The 16349-nt window shown below is 37.8% G+C and overlaps 1 protein-coding gene across 2 annotated transcripts in view; it reads left to right on the top strand.

Moving 5' to 3' along the window:
- ZCWPW2 (zinc finger CW-type and PWWP domain containing 2) overlaps window positions 1–16349 on the top strand; it is a 149775-nt gene that overhangs the window by 93137 nt on the left and 40289 nt on the right. For both annotated transcript variants that reach the window (XM_075548940.1, XM_075548941.1), the window contains one exon: window positions 2913–2959. In XM_075548940.1, the coding sequence (XP_075405055.1) occupies window positions 2913–2959 (47 nt within the window). The remainder of the gene's footprint in view (window positions 1–2912; window positions 2960–16349) is intronic.

The raw sequence follows: 16349 nt of genomic DNA, 5'->3' as shown, positions 1-16349 counted from the left end.
TTCTAGACTTAGTAAGAATGTGGGTTGTTTTCCAGGTTTTTCTTTTATTCTGCAAGGACCTCCTCTTGTGGACTTAGTCAGGATAGTAGTGGTAGCCTGAAAGGTTCTAGTTCTGGTCTCAAGGTAAATGAACTATGGCTCACATAGGTCAGAGCCTTGGAAAAAAGTTTCTTCTCTGAAGCTTTTGTTTCCTTCGTCCAGGGTGGACTTGGGTACAAAATTTAAGTCCTTACTGTATGTATTCTAAAGTAGCATTTTGAGATATTTACCCATTTATTCCAACGTCTGAAAGGTGAGAAGCTCAGAGACAAACCATTTGTTTAATTCTAGCAACTCTGAGATTTCTTTACTCAACAGTTGATAATAGTGGCACTGATAATATTAGCAGCAGTGATAATATTAGCACTGCTAATATTCCGGTGCATAAACTTCCTACCCTGCAGAAATGGGCACACAATCATATTTGATAAGACTATTTCATATTGAAATCTCAACGGTAAATGTGAAGGGACTTTAAAAGTCCATGAAAAAATTCCACTATCTTTCAATTCCACTTTTCTGCAAACTTTTTGAAGCTCCCTTGTATAAACTTGGTCATATTTCCTCAAATTTCAAACTAGTATCCACTTTACTTAGTTGCCCTGTACTTTTTGTGGTAGTAACTATGACTCTGAATAAGTGATTCTTTTAAGTAGCCTAGAATGCTCTTTGATACATGAACCAAAAGAAAAACTAGACCCACTGCCATCAAGCCGGTCTGACTGAGAGTGCCTCAATGTAGGGTTTCTGAGGCGGTAGGTCTTTGGGGGAGCAGACAGCCTCATCTTGCTTCCTTGGATTGGTAGTGGGTTTGAACCACTGACCTTTTGGTTAACATGTCAGTGCTTACCCGACAGCATCACTTTGGCTCCTTTTTTTCAGATAGGAGCAGTCATTACACATAAGCGAACATTAGGGTGTTATTTACCTAGTCCCTTTATACGCTAGCTTTATTATTTGTAAGGACAATATTTTCTTACATGTTAGACATTTCAGAATGGATGTTCCTAACTGTACTTTTATGAGAAACTGCTCTGAACTGTCACATTGAAAGAGCATGTATTGACATCTCTTTTTAGAGGCTATGACTAGACAAACTTTATGGAACATTATGTAAAGGAGAGAAACCACTATATTTTATTCCTATTTTATTCCTCTCTAATATGGTTGTAAATAATAAATCTTTTAACATCTCTTTTGGATCATGAGGCCTCAACTCTTTTGAGAAAATTTTCAATTACTACCTGCAGATCCTCCTTGTAATTTTCAAAATAAAAGGACTTGCATACAACTCCAAAGAGGAGTGAAGCCAGTCTTATGAAGTCTTTATTCAAATCGATGTTTCCCTTTCAGTGCTTTCACTTTGATGAGAGTCCCTGAATATAAGAGACTCCAGAGGGAGGAAAATACATTTTCTCGCTATGGAAAATTCAGCTCTGTAACAGTCATGTTGCCGAGATTCAACACAAACCCACTGTTATTTTTAGTGATTGTAATCTTTTAAGCATTGTATCAAATTTCTCTTTGCCATTTGCAAATCAGAGTTGCTGTATGGCCCTCCTATTGCCTTAGGAGAAGGAAGGGTCTGAAGCTTATGAACATACAAAGTGCCTTGAACAACACTGTAGATGTTTTGTTAGTAGCTCATCTCCATAAAGGAAATTGCACATAAGAATAAGCTAGGGTTTGAAGAGAAACCGTGAATTTTCATTGTGAATCTTTTAGGATTCACTATATCTAATTGTAGTTTTGAGGGTTTTTTTCGTGCAATTTAACTATTTTACAAATTGATACTTCATAACTTTTATATTTATTAGAGGTCTTTAATACAATAAAGATAACTTTATTTATTTTTGAGTTACAACATACCTATTCCTTCTTATAAAATTCCACTACATTTTTAAATAAGTCTTAGCTATATAATGAGATCTTAGGTTTTTTCCTGTATCTTGCAATATTTTGCTATTTTATCATTACTCACCAATTTTTCACAACTAGGTTAAAATGACTAGAGTGATTATTTAAAGGAAATCATTATGTAATCACTTAAATGATGATATAACAGTGAAATAAATGATCACTGTAACTGTTTCTCTTCATATTCGAAGGGTTAAAATATAAACACATGCATATATACAGACATAACCTAAGATACTTTTTTGCCAGCTAAAAGTTGAAGCGAATGTTTATTGATTCCCTTTAATTGGCATTGTTTTAGGAGTTTTCCATCAATTATTTTATTTAAATCTCACAATATACCAATAGAGTATTATTACTTATGCTTTATCAATAAGGAAACTGAATCTCAGAGAACATATATATTGCTTTGTATATATATTGCTTTCTATCTAATATAACAGTTTATGCCAATAGATGTCCTGTGTATTTTACATAATGGATTATATTAGCTTGTTCACAAAAAAATATTTCAGATTCATGCAAGTTTAAGATTTTTAATGAAAAACTCCATTTACATCTATAAATTATAAAAACTATTTCATACCTACTGCATATAAGATGTGATCCTTGGTTTGAGGAACATTCTAGTCTAGAATAGTTCTTAAATATATATGGAATTTGCATAATGCAATGGGCACAGTTTCCATGTCCTAAGCTAGGTGCTAGTTCTAAATGCCTTACAAATCCATCAAATTACAGGAGGAGGTTTGTCAAGTAAGCATACAAATTTCTGATACTATTTAAAGATTTCATCACTCTCCTCAACTCTAGAAAATTGAGGTTATTTCTCAATTTCAATCAAAGGGAGCACTGGAATAAAGATTGCTAACACAGTATGAGAAGGTAGGAAAGCCTGGTAGTACAACCTTGCTTTTAAGTACTGAGTCCAAGCAGCCATATTTTATTTGTTGCAGATACATCCAAAGCAGGTACCAAAGTTGCTGTGGTGGCCAAGAAAAGGGTAAGATCATATTTTATTATATAAAATATATACATTTCAGATGCATTTAATTAATGTTTTAAAAAGGAAAATTAATATTTAAAAGCAATGACATGTACTATATTTGGGGGCCAGTGATATGTACTAACCAGTCAATCCCTCACTACCACTCTCAGGGCATATTTTTGCTATTTTATTTTAAAAGCATGGTGCTGTAAAACAAAAGCAAAGGGGAAAAAAAAACAACTCACTGCCATCCATTTGATGCTGACTCATAGCGACCCTGGAGCATAGGTCAGAATTGCGCCTGGGAGTTTCTTAGATTAGGCGGGAGTGAAAGCCAGTCTTTCTCTCCGTGGAGTGCTTGGTGGTTTTGAACTGTGGGCCTTGAGGAATGCAGCCCAACACTTAATCACTATGCTGCCCGGTATGTGCTAGTTGAGTCAAAATAATCAATCTTTTTCTTCTAAATATTCTTACTCGAATATATGTTTTCTTTCTTAGGTTTACACTTGAATATAATGTTTATGAATACTTAATTGTATGATAGATTCACAAGAAATTAGAATAATAGAAAATTAAGTTGAGTGAACAATTACTTTTATTTAAATTGCAGTGCCCAGTGTTGTTGCTAATTATCATAGAATTAATTCTAACTCGTAGCAACCCTATGTGTGCAGAGTAGATCACCGGGCCTGACTTCCAAGGAACTTCTAGGTGAATTATGAGTTCCAACCTTCAGGCTAGTAGCTGTGCTAGCCAAACTCACACAGCCAAACTCACTGCCATCACGTCGATTTGACTCAAAGCGACCTCACAAGAGTAGAACTAAACACGTAGGCTTCCAATGTTCATAATCTTTAGGAGAACAGAAGCCTCATCTTTTTCCTACAGAAGTCCTGGTGGGCTCAAATGGCTGGTCTTTGGCTAGCAGCTCAGCAGGTAACCCATACCACCACCAGGGAGCCTTTGTGCTACCGAGTGACTCCTGTTTTTCTCCTATATACTGTCATATAGAGATATTTTATATGTAATGTTGTTATATGTTATTTAATGTTACTATATTTTATTCTAAACCATATTACTGTATGTGTACTCTGCTGTAAAGAGCAACAGCAGCCATTTGAACTAATTTTTTTTACCTATATTTTTTTTAAGGAAAACTTGCACAGTCAATAGCATTTTAAAAGATGTTTTTAAATCATTCTATATATTCCATTCAGAGAGAGGTTCTTAACTTTACCAACTGTCTAAAATATAACTGAGACCGGGTGAACCTTGGCATTCTCCTTAAGTGACAATGTTCCTACAGGACACTAATGAAATAGAGAAAGAATGGATGCTTAAAAGAAATCCTTCTGGACATGTAATATATTGATGTCTCAAGAAAAAGACTTGTGATTGAAAGGAAAGCTGATAGTGGGAGTTTCTGTGTTTGGAGTTGGTGAAGGGGCAGGGTAGTCCCAGGAATGTTGAATGCAGTCAGGTGGAACAGAAAATGATGTTGGGTGTAGACTTATACGTGAGCAGACAGTGGGTGAGCAGGCTTCATGTAGTCTGAATAGGTGCGTCTTGTGGGCACTTTTGAAATCAGACTTTGTTTCATCCTTTTGCTCTTCTACTTGTCAAAGGAATCTGGACTTTGAGGTGGCTAAATCATGTCAATATTCCTTTGCCTGAAGTAATTCAATATCAACGAGTACAAGGTTGCCCTATATAAAAGAAAGGAAATAGGACTGGTGTAGGTCTGGAGATCTGGACAAGAATATGTGAAGTAGTTCGGGATAGTGCGTTTGAATGAAATTGTCTATTTCATACTCTGCTAAAAGATATTTACCAAAAAATGAATAAGATGATGGCTAACATATCAACATTTTGTTTAATTTTTACCCATGTTGAAACAAACCCAAAATAACTAGGTTATTAGCATGCCATTCATAGTGTGGTCCAGGGACCAGAGGAAAAGGTGACTTTACAATTGAGAGTAACTATGAACTTCTGTAGTGTTTTGAAGGAGCCCTGGTAACATAGATGGTTACACCTGGAGCTTACAGCCACAAGATCAGCATCTGGAATGTACCACTCACTTTCCGCTCTCATAAAGACTTACAGCCTCAGAAACCCTGTGGGACAGTTCGATTCTGCCTTATAGGGTCATTGTGAATTGGGATTAATGGCAGTGGGATTACTGTGATTTGGCAGAGTAATTGTTATTTGTTGAATCTAATAACAACATACTGAATCATGTATTTTGTGCCTTTGCTCTTTAGCTAATCTTATTGTTCCAGTAACTCATTTTTATTTTCAAACCAAGACCTCACTGCCATCAAGTTAATTCTAACTCATAGGGACCCTAAAGGACATAGTAGAACTGCCCCAATGGGTTTCCAAGACTGTAAATGTTTACAGAAATAGAAGGCCTCACTTCCTCCCAAGGAGTGGCTGGTAGTCTCAAACTGTTGACCTAGTGGTTAATAACCCACCATATGAAGGAATATTCCTTTACCTCAGATAGTTTAAGAGACATTGCCCAAGGAAACAATTTAGAAACTTATGGATGCATTTTGGTTATGGTAAATTTGGGAAGTACAGAGCATTTTATTGGGAAATAGTTTGGGTGATTTCTCAATACATGGAGCAGAACTATAATAATTGTACACATTCAGCATGCTTCTTAAATGTTTTCCTGGATTCAAAAAACTATACATATAATTGTAAAATTATTTCATATAAAACGTTACTAAAATAAAATTTTGGCAAAAATCTACAGAATTGCAAAGGCCTGTTATAGAGAAGGTAGCTAAACTGGAATAAACACTTGTTCTTAAACTTACTAAATAATTTACTTATTCTCTTCTAACATATTGTAACCCATCTGCTATGGATTACATTGAGTCCCACCCAAAACATATTGTAAATCCTATTTCTCTACTTGTGGCTACAATCACTTTTGGGAATGGGTTGTCTTGCTATCTTAATGAGGCACGATTTTGTAGGGTGTATCTTGAGACCATCTATTTTGAGATATTCAAGGGGTTAAACAGGCAAGCAGGAGAAGCAGTGTGATGGGGTTAAGCACCAAAGTAAGTGAGTAAAAGGAGAGATGCCAACCCGGTGAAGATCCCCCAAAAGAGAGTTTCCTCCCGAGCCAACGGAAAGAGCCTTCCCCTAGTGAGTCCCTGAATTCAGACCCCTATCCTCTGCCACTGGGAGAAATTGAATTTATTCTGTCATACAGTGGAAGCTACACGTCTACATTGAGGGTACCGACTCTAGGGGAAGACTTTCTCTGGTGGTCCTGGGGCAAGTTCTCTTTTCATCAGCTCTTGACTCATATTCTCTGGGCATATTTTTATGTGCAATTTCTCCTTGAGACTACAAGTTATAAGGATAGGGACACTGGGTCTGAGGATGCACTCTCTTCCTCACCCTTCTCTCTCTATCGTGCTTAGTGGCCCTTGTTTCCCTGCTTAGTTCTTGCTCTTTGTGTTACTTGTAAGATAAAATAATATGTACATCATACTGAAATGACACTCCTCTTGCATGTGTTCAGAGCTGTGATCTAGGTAAAGGCGTTACATACCACCCAAATCCCCTTAGAACTTATTGCTGGATTACAGAAGATCACATTCTGGGGAAAATGATGGCCTTCTATAACTGCCAAGTCATATCATTACATAATGGGTGAAGCACTGAGAATCATGGCCCAGTCAAGTTGATTCATAGTTTGCAGGTTATACAATTCAATTCATGACACCAAGATTATCTTGAAGAAATGGTTGGTAGAATTATAGGCTTCATAGGCAATTCTGGTGAAAGGTCAGTAAAAAGTAATAAAGAAAAAGAGCTATGAAGAAAGTCTCTATCATCTTAGAAAATACATATGGATCCCATAATAGAATGTTGCTGGAAATGTAGAAATTACATGTGATTTTGATGAGGCTTTAAAGAAAATAATGATTGTGTAATTGGACAATGGGGAAAGGGTGATGCTATGTATTCAGCAGCAAGACCCTTCTCTGAATTATGTTCAAATGTTTGGTGGAAGGTAGAAATGACTGGTGATGAACTTATATATCTGACTGATGAAATGTCTGAGTAATATTGTAAAGGGTCCAAGTGATTTCTCCTTGATGCACATATTAAAATGTGAGAGAACACATGGACTTAAAAATAAATGATACTAAATGGATTAATAATCCCTTGGCATAATGGCTGGGGAAATGAGGAGCCAATAACAATGAGTACAAGATTAAAGAAAATGTTCTAAATCTGATTGTGATGATGATTGTACAGCTCTTCTTTATGTGATTGAAAAATTGAATTGTATGATGTGTGAATTAATATGCCAATAAAACTGCTGGGGAGAAAGTGTCTCTAAAACAAAAAATTGTAGCCAAAAAAGTTTCCTTCTAGAAATTGAGAATGGCCAAGTTGTTTCTACCAATTATAAAAGACTAAATTCTACCAATAAAAGTCTAAAGCAAAATGTAAAAGATGTGTGCTACTATGTATTTAAAGCAGTGTCTTACCAGTGAATAGGGCAGTCCCAAACTTTCCTCTATAGTACAATATAATATTTAAAATTTTTAAATTACAGGAAAAAATGAATTGTGCAAAATAAAAACAACTTAAATATTTGGAAAATTTGGTTGTACAGCTGCAAGACTCATGTCAAGACATGTTCACCAATAATGTGGTTACACAGTTTTTGGTTAAAGAGATTAAACTTGTGACATAAGGCTCTAACCAGCTACCACAGCAGGAAATTCCTCAGCTCAAACCGTAGAGGTCAAAGAAAGAACAAAAGGGGAAGACACTGTCTACCTCTTGGAATTCTAGAGACAGAAACAGGATGGACCAAAGAGCTACATCTATTCCTTCCAAGAAAAGAAAAAAGTCATCCCTGGGAAAGCTCATTGTTCAGCACCACTATTGCAAAGACCATAGGCAGCAGGGCCTTTCTCAGTTTTAGAGGATGGGGCCAGCATCTCTTGGATCTCAACGGGTGGGGCTTGTATGTTTCAAAGAGTTGGATCTTCACCAGCTTGCTTCCGGGCTGTGAGACTGCATAAAATGTGTGCTAGAAGTGATGCAGTGGTCAGCCAAAGCTAAAGGAATGGGGCTGTCATGCCAAAGGGGCAGAAGAATGGGGCATGTTGGGGCCAAGAGGATGAAGTCACCACTCAGATGTAGTAGGAGAATGGATGTCCCAAAGCTGCGGGAAATGAGTTTTGATTTCAGTAGGCATTGAAAGTGTATCTGAAGCCCCTGGCTGAAGCTCATCATCTAGAATTCAGAGGGCAAGGCCAGCACCCATTCTGAAGGATGAGACCATTACCCAGACTGTCTCAGCGAACAGAAGATTATTTTCAAAGCTTGAGAAATAATACAAATTGTTCTCTGAATTTTGGACTTGCTTATTGCCTGTTCACTCTCCTCCTCCTCCTCCTCCTCCTCCTTCTTCTTCTTCTTCTTTCTCCCATTTGTAATAGAAATGTGTGCCTGATACCTGTTTCACATTTGTATTTTCAAAAGAGCTAACTTATGTTCTAGATTTCACAGGTTCACAAGTGAAAAGGAATTTTTCCTGAGGATGGAATATGCCTAAATTTGCACCCTATTTTGGTTTAGGTTGTTTCCAAAGATAAGATTTTGGACTTGGATTTGATTGGAAATTTTAGGGATTATGTATTGGAGTGAATGAGCTTTGTAAGTGCTAAGGGCATGGATTTTGGGGGTCCAAATAGTGGAATGCTGTGGATTGAATTGTGTCCCCACAGAATGAGCATTGTAAACCCTACCTTCTATGTATGTGGTTATACTCTCATACAGGGATGGGTTATGTTAAATAGGATTGTGTAGGGTGTATCTAGAGGACTCCTGGTTGTATAGTAATTACACATTGGGATGAAATCTTCATTGTCTACAATGTGAAACCCCCAGGAGCGCCCTGGGAGAGTGACTGGGCTTTCTACTTCCACAAATAGTTATAGTCTCAGGAACCCCCAGCAGGTCACTATGAGACAGCATTGATTCTGACTTGATGGCAGTGACGTTTTTGAGAGGGTGTATCTGAAGTAATCTTTATTGAGACTTAAATGAGACTCAACAAGAAGTGCAAAGAAGCAAAGATGGGGAAAGAGAAATGCCCAGCTGGTGAAAATTGCTCAGGAGAAGCAGCTCAGAGAAGAGCTTCCTTCTGAGCTCACAGAGAAAAGGCCTTCGACCAAGGTCGGCATACTTTTGAGACAGAATAGCCAATCCTGTCCCTCACAACAATTTAAAATTATTCAAGAGCCATAAATATATTTTACAAACAAATGAAATCACTATCATCTGAACAGCATCCTCTAAACATATCATTTTTACTTCAGAGGCACACGTTTGCACCGAAAGAGCCATAAGTGGATCCGGAGCCGCAGTTTGTCAGTGTCTTTCTAGAGCGTAGGTGCCCAAACTTATCTGGACTGCTGCTACCTTTCCAGAAAGAAAGATTTACTCAGTGCCTTCCTGGAAAGTATACACATTAGTACTACAGCCCATAATGCAGGAAAAAGTGTAAGCAGTCTGTGTGTGAAGTCCTTCTGCATCGTTTCAGCACCACACCAGGGTATTGCCCACTACCCTCGAGCTAGCATTCTAATTTCAGACTTCTAGCCTCCTAAAGCATAAGGAAGTAAATTTGTGCTTGGTAAAGCCATCCACTTGAGATATTTTTGTTATAGTAACAGTGGGTAACTAAGACAGCACCCAACAAGATAGTTAACTGAAAATGCTTTCACAGTAGAAGTACAGTTACTAAGAGACCATGAAACACATTTGTAAATAAGTAACAGGGAGATTTAAGGTGCCTTTTAACACTCATAGGCCAAATATTACTAAATAGAGACAAATTAAATACATTGGTAACATTGAATTTTTTAAATTATTTAAAAATATTTCATGTTACTATAATTTATATTTGAAAATGGTTTCACTTAATAAATAGAAAGTTTTGCTTTAAAAGCATATTTTGAAATTATTTAGCTTATTGTTCTCCAGTCTTACTCTAGTTTTGTCCAGAGATCTACCATAAAATTCCTTATTGCATCCTATAATATTGTTTATTTTGTTCTAATTTATCGCCTAGTCTTCTTTATATAGTGACAGTTGAGGTAAAGATCTTTTAAAGTATGCTGTAGGATTTCAAAAAAAGATATACGGTTCTGTGATACACTGTTCATTCCCTGTTATAGCATATTCAAACCCACCCACCCCCAAAACTCAAACTCACTGCCTTGGAGTCAATGCTGATTCATAGTTACCCCCTGTGGGTTTCTGAGATTGTAACTATTTATGCGAGTAGAAAACTCAGCCTTTCTCCTGGGGAGCTGCTGATGGTTTTGAACTGCCAACCATGTGGATCACAGCCCAACAAGTAACCACTACACCATCAGGGCTCCATCAGGAAATTATTTGGCTAATTCTTTTGGAGAACATAGTGATTCTAATATTTTATACTCATAGAGACATATAATTTATTTTTATATTATCCCTACTCCAATTTAAACTAAACTAATTTATTTTCTTTCTTACAATATAATAATAAGTCTGATCTGTTATTACTTAGCCTAAAAGTAATTTCTATCCTTGTATCTACCATTATGTTTCCTCTTCATTTATTCTATAGATCCTTTGATCATGTCATTTCATTTGTACCCAGTCTTATTAGAGATAACTAATTCTCTCTTTATTTTTTAATTTTGAGCATTTATCTTCTTGATTATGTCTTAAAATACAGTTTTTCTCAAGTGTGTACATATGGATTATACTTTAATTTTGTTAATATATATTCTGTTTTTATTACAGTTTAAACATTTTTAAATATGGATGTAGCCAGATGTATGAATTAAGGCATAGCCTGCATTGTTATGACAAAGAGATTCCAAATGACTCTGAGTCACATGAGGTGGAATTTTTATCACTTTGCCATATATGTGTCCAAAGCTAGGCCATTGGTTCATATTGAGTAGAAGCCTTCTTCCCATCAGAATATCCAAGCTCCTATGTTCCTTCTATTTCATTTTCCCAAACCTGGAAAGTGGTCATCATCTGTAGTGGTCAGAGATTGATTGCACTATCCATTCACATTCTGGCAAACAGAAAAAAGTAAAGTAGATGAGTAAAACCCTTAGCTGAAGGGTTAATGAAACCAAAACATGAACTTGATGTTGCACACATCACTTCCTTCCCATCCCATTGGCTAGATTCAGTTACATAGCCATATCCAGTAGCAAGGGGGAGGTGGGAAGTGTAGGTTTTGTTTGTTAAAAGAAGGGGCAGGGAAACTCATTGTCATCACATCGATTCATACTCATGGCATAAATACTGGGGTGCAGATAGTTATCAAAGAGTCGCTTCTAGAAGGAAAGAAATATTTCCAAGTGTTTTTTATTAAAAAGTCACCAACTCAGAATTGAGGAATACTGGCAGACCACTTCATTTGACCCTTATTGTAGCTATCGGAAATGGGCATTTCCACAATTCTCTTTATTCTTACAAAGAAATTGTCCTAGTGACTAGTAGTGACTAACTAATGTCAGAGCCAGAGTAGGAATCCAGTTCTGATGACACACAATGCCATAATTTTCTTGAATAGTTTTTCTTTTTTTCAACATTACTTTAGTATTTCAATTGATTTTTGAAAAACTTTTAATTTGATCCAAAATAAACAATCATATCAATGCAAACAAGGGGGGGTTGGAGTGGAGACGTAAAGCCCATCTGTAGACAGTTGGACATCCCCCCACAGAAGGGTTGTGAGGAAAGAACAATTCAACCGAAGTGCTGCGGTATAGCACCAACGAGACACTCATCGCTCCTCCAGTTCCTGAATGTTACCTCCTCTCCGCCACCATGCTCCAGTCCTACCTTACAAATCTGACGAGGCTGGAGAGCACACATTGGCACAGATAAGCGTTCTCAACACATGGAATTCAGGGCAGATAAATGCCTCAAGAACAGTAGTGGGAGTAGCGATATCATGAGGGTTAAGGAGTGGTTGGGGAAGTGGAAGGGGAAGAAAGGGGGAACCCATCACAAGGTTGGCTATACAGCCCCCCTCCCTCCCAAAGGGGATGAATAACAGATATGTGGGTGAAGGGAGACAACGGACAGTATAAGATACGAAATAATAGCAATATATAATTGATCATGTATTTATGAGGGTAAGGGAAGGAGGGGAAAAAAGAGGAGCTTATACCGAGGGCTCAGGTAGAAAGAACATGTTTTAGAAATGATGATGGCAATATATATACAAATATCCTTGACACAATTGCTGTATAAGAACTGTAAGAGCCTCCCATAAAATGATGTTTAAAACACTTCAGCGTTGATGCATATAAAGGAGCATAATTCTACTTAAAAAATAACCTTAATTTGTATAGTACTTTAAAGTTCAAAACATTTTTGCAAATGTTGCTTTCACTGCAGAACCTTGGAAAGGAGAGGGAGCAGACAGGAGCATTCATCGGCTTCCAAAGGAGGCCATTTTTGCTTAGAAAATGCTGCTTCCGTGTTCTAATTCGTTTTCCTTAGAGCCTGTAAAAATCTTGGAATGATAGCTTAATTGGAGACTGAGTGTTCATTTTACCTATTAAGGTTATTGGTGGTGGTAGTGCCAACTCATAGCAACTCTACGTATGACAGAACAAAACACTGCTTATTTTTTCAGCTCATTGTTGCAGCCACTTTGTCAATCCATTTCAGCAAGGGACTTCCTCTTTTTCACTGACAATCTGCCAACTATCAAGGCCTTATCCAGGGACAATCCAACTTCTACAAGCATATGAGGCTTTTCAAAATACCATGACATGGGTTAGATGCACTTAGTCCTCAAAATGATACCTTTGCTTTTTAACATTTTAAAGCAGTTTTGTACTGTAAGGATTTGCCTTATGCAACTCATCATGTTACTTCTTGACTGCGCTTTACATGAGCATTAACTGTGGATCCAAGTAAAATGAAATCCTTGAACACCTTCCATCCTCTCTCCTTTAACATGATGTTGTTGCTTGTTGGTCAGGTTGTAAGAGTTTTGCTTTCGTTACATGGAGTTGGAATTCATACCGAACACTAACATCTTTGACTTTCATTAGCAGGTAGTTCAAGTCCTAATCACTTTCAGTAAGCAAGATTGTTTCATCTGCATATTACAGGTTGTTAGTAAGCCTGCCTCTAATCCTTCTGCGGGGCTCTTGTTCCTACAGTCCAGTTTTTTTTTAGATGATTTGATTAGCATACAGATTGAATAGGTCTGGTGAAATGGCACAATCCTGTGACACCTCCCCCAGTTTTAAACCACAAGGTCATTCCCTTGTTCTGGTGAAACAACGCCTTTTTTGTCCATATATGGTTTTCACATGAGCACAGTGCTCAGATATAGAGTGGGAGCAAAAATCTGGAACAAAACATTACTTTTTCTTGTTTTAGCTTCCTCTCTACTTCTGCTGAGATGGTGCACACTTACATTCCCAGTGCAATGGCAAAACAGAACAATTCCCTCTGCTGGTGTTTCCCACACCCTATTTATATGGTTCAACCACCCAGTCATTTGGTAAGAGGTGCAATGGCATGGCTAAAAGAACCATTCCACGCAACTCGCTTCACCATAACTAGTAGCAAACATATTTCTTCCACTGTTCTATTTTTTGCATATATTTTCCACTGTATTGCTCATTTGTGCACTTTTTCCCTGGAAATATGGAAGTTAAATATTTTTATGTGGTTATATGCACATTTTTTAGTTTTGAATTTTACTTCAGTATAGTCATGTGCTGCATAAAGTGTTTACACAATATATGACAACATATACTCTCGTGGTTCCATTAGGTTATACTCACTACCGAACTCCTAGCAAACCCACTGTGGATTTCCGACATGATAACTATTGTGGGAGTAGAAAGCCTAGTCTCTCTCCCAGGGAGCTGTTCATCATTTTGAATCGCCAATCATGCAGATCAGAGGCCAACACATAACCACTTCAACACCAGGGTTATAATATATTTTGAGTGGGGAAACCCTCATGGCCATTGAGTCAATGCTGACACAGCAACCCTTTAGGACAGGGTAGATAGAACTGCCTCTATGGGTCTCTGAGACTGTTACTCTTCAGGAAGTGTATATTCTCATCTTCAAGATTATAAACAAGTGCAGAAATTTCTACCAGAGAATGAGACCTAACCAGAGGTAGTCAGCACAACAAATTCATGCATGCAGCATGTATATCTCATGCCTCTTGTGCGCAAAGTGATTACATTGCCAGGTGCATGATGGTGCAGTACATAAGAGAAGAAAATCAGCGAATGTTACTGCTGCAGATTTAGGCGTGTATGCTAAACATAATATGGTGTTCATAATTCCAAATCATACAGCATCCTGTTTCACAGAATGTATTATGGATGTCAAGAAACATACATCTGTGCTTAACTACAATAAACAGAAAGCAAGCCCACTGCCATTAAGTCAATTCAGACGCATAGCTACCCTAATGGAGAAAATGTAAATGTCCTTAGGGGGCTTCTTATTTATTTTTTTAACAATTTTTTGGGCACTTCATCCACATGTCATACAATTCAATAGTTCCATCATATCAAGAAGAGTTGTACCTTTTTTACGACAATTTGAGACCATTTTCTTCTTCATTGTTACTAGTGTAATTTTTTTCAATTTTGGCAAAAATATACACACAGAGCATTCTATAATTCAACTTCTACATGTATAATTCAGTGTCATTGATTATACTTTGTGTTGTTTTGATATCCCTCTCCAAATTGTTCCACCAACATTAAAATAAGTTCAGTGCCCCCTAAGCAAAAACTCTTCCTCTGTCACCTGTGGTAAAGTTTGCTTTTTCCGTGGTTTTCTTGATGTAATATCCTCATATCATACACTTCCATAGTTAAATCAATTTTTAAAAGAGTTGTACATACATCATCACAATCAGTTCTAATGTTCTCTGTCTGCTCCCACATTCGTTGATTGTTCCCTAATTCCCCTTCCTTTTGCCCCTCCCTCCTTCCTAGTAAGCCATTGCCTTAGTTATGTCTTTATGCACCCACTGCTGTGCTTCTTAAACTGGGAGACCTAACAAGAAAAGAAAACAAAAACAAAGCAAAAACACAAGAAAGAAAAATGTTGTCAATCATCCCCCTAGAATACAAGGTGTTGGCATTGGTTACATCAGTCATTTATCCGATGATACAGAATTTAAGCTTATGTCAAGACAGAGAGTTCATGTGAGTGCACTCCATCTGCGAGCTGCAGACTATGAGTTGTTGCTTTGGACAGATTGATTTCTTTTTTTAAATCATGTTATTGGTAGCTCATACAATTCTTGTCCCAACCATGCATACATCCATTGTGTCAAGCACATTTGTACATTTGTTGCCATCATCGTTCTCAAAACATTTACCTTCTACTTGTGCCCTTAATATAGGCTCTTAATTTCCCCCTCCCTCCCCACTCCCTCCTCCCTCATGAACCCTTCATAATTCATAAATTATTATTATTTTGTCATATGTTACACTGTCCGACGTCTCCCCCCGCCCTCTTCTCTGCTGTCCATCCCCCAGGGAGGAGGCCATACGTAGATTCTTGTAATCGGTTCCCCATTTCTACCCCCACATTCCCTCCACCCTCTAGGCATCACCACGCTCCTAAAGAGGTCACCTGTCCTCGATTCCCTGTGTTTCCAGTTGCTATCTGTACCAATTTACATCCTCTGGTCTAGCCGGATTTGTAAGGTAGAATTGGGATCATGATAGTGGGGGGAGGAAGAATTAGAGAAAAATTATATATCTCATCGTTGCTATCCTGCACCCTGACTGGCTCATCTCCCCACAACCCTTCAGTAAGGGGGTGTCCAATTGCCTACCGATGGACTTTGAGTCTCCACTCTACACTCACCCACATTTACAATGATATGATTTTTTGTTCTTTGATTTCTTAATTGATTGAACTCTGTTTACATTGAACATGGGAGTTGGTGCTAGGGGAAATTTAGCTGTCTTATTTCTTGCAAGAACAGATTTTTGCCTATCAGATTAAAACCTCTCATAATAACACAAGGAGAGCATTGAGGTACTAAATATCTGGTGGTTCTGGGTCTCCTTTCATTGGACATCAGGGGTCCAACCCAAGGTCCAATGACCACCATTTCCAAAGTCTTGTGGTGGCCATCTTTTGCTTCTTCTCCCACCAGGGAGAGGTCCAAGGGTTTGGGTAGTTGTGAGGTAGTAAGTTCAGTCGGGCTTCCACACTGAGTCTTTCTGGTGTACCCTGTTAGGCCGGTGTCTAAGGCAGCGGTTCTCAACCTGTGGGTCACCACCTGTTTGGGGGTCTAACCACCCTTTCACAGGGGTTGCCTAAT

The sequence above is a fragment of the Tenrec ecaudatus genome, chromosome 4 (assembly GCF_050624435.1).
Source record: "Tenrec ecaudatus isolate mTenEca1 chromosome 4, mTenEca1.hap1, whole genome shotgun sequence".
Lineage (NCBI taxonomy): Eukaryota > Metazoa > Chordata > Mammalia > Afrosoricida > Tenrecidae > Tenrec > Tenrec ecaudatus.
Note: the sequence above shows the minus strand (reverse complement) of the source record. Positions and strands in the feature narration are given on the sequence as shown.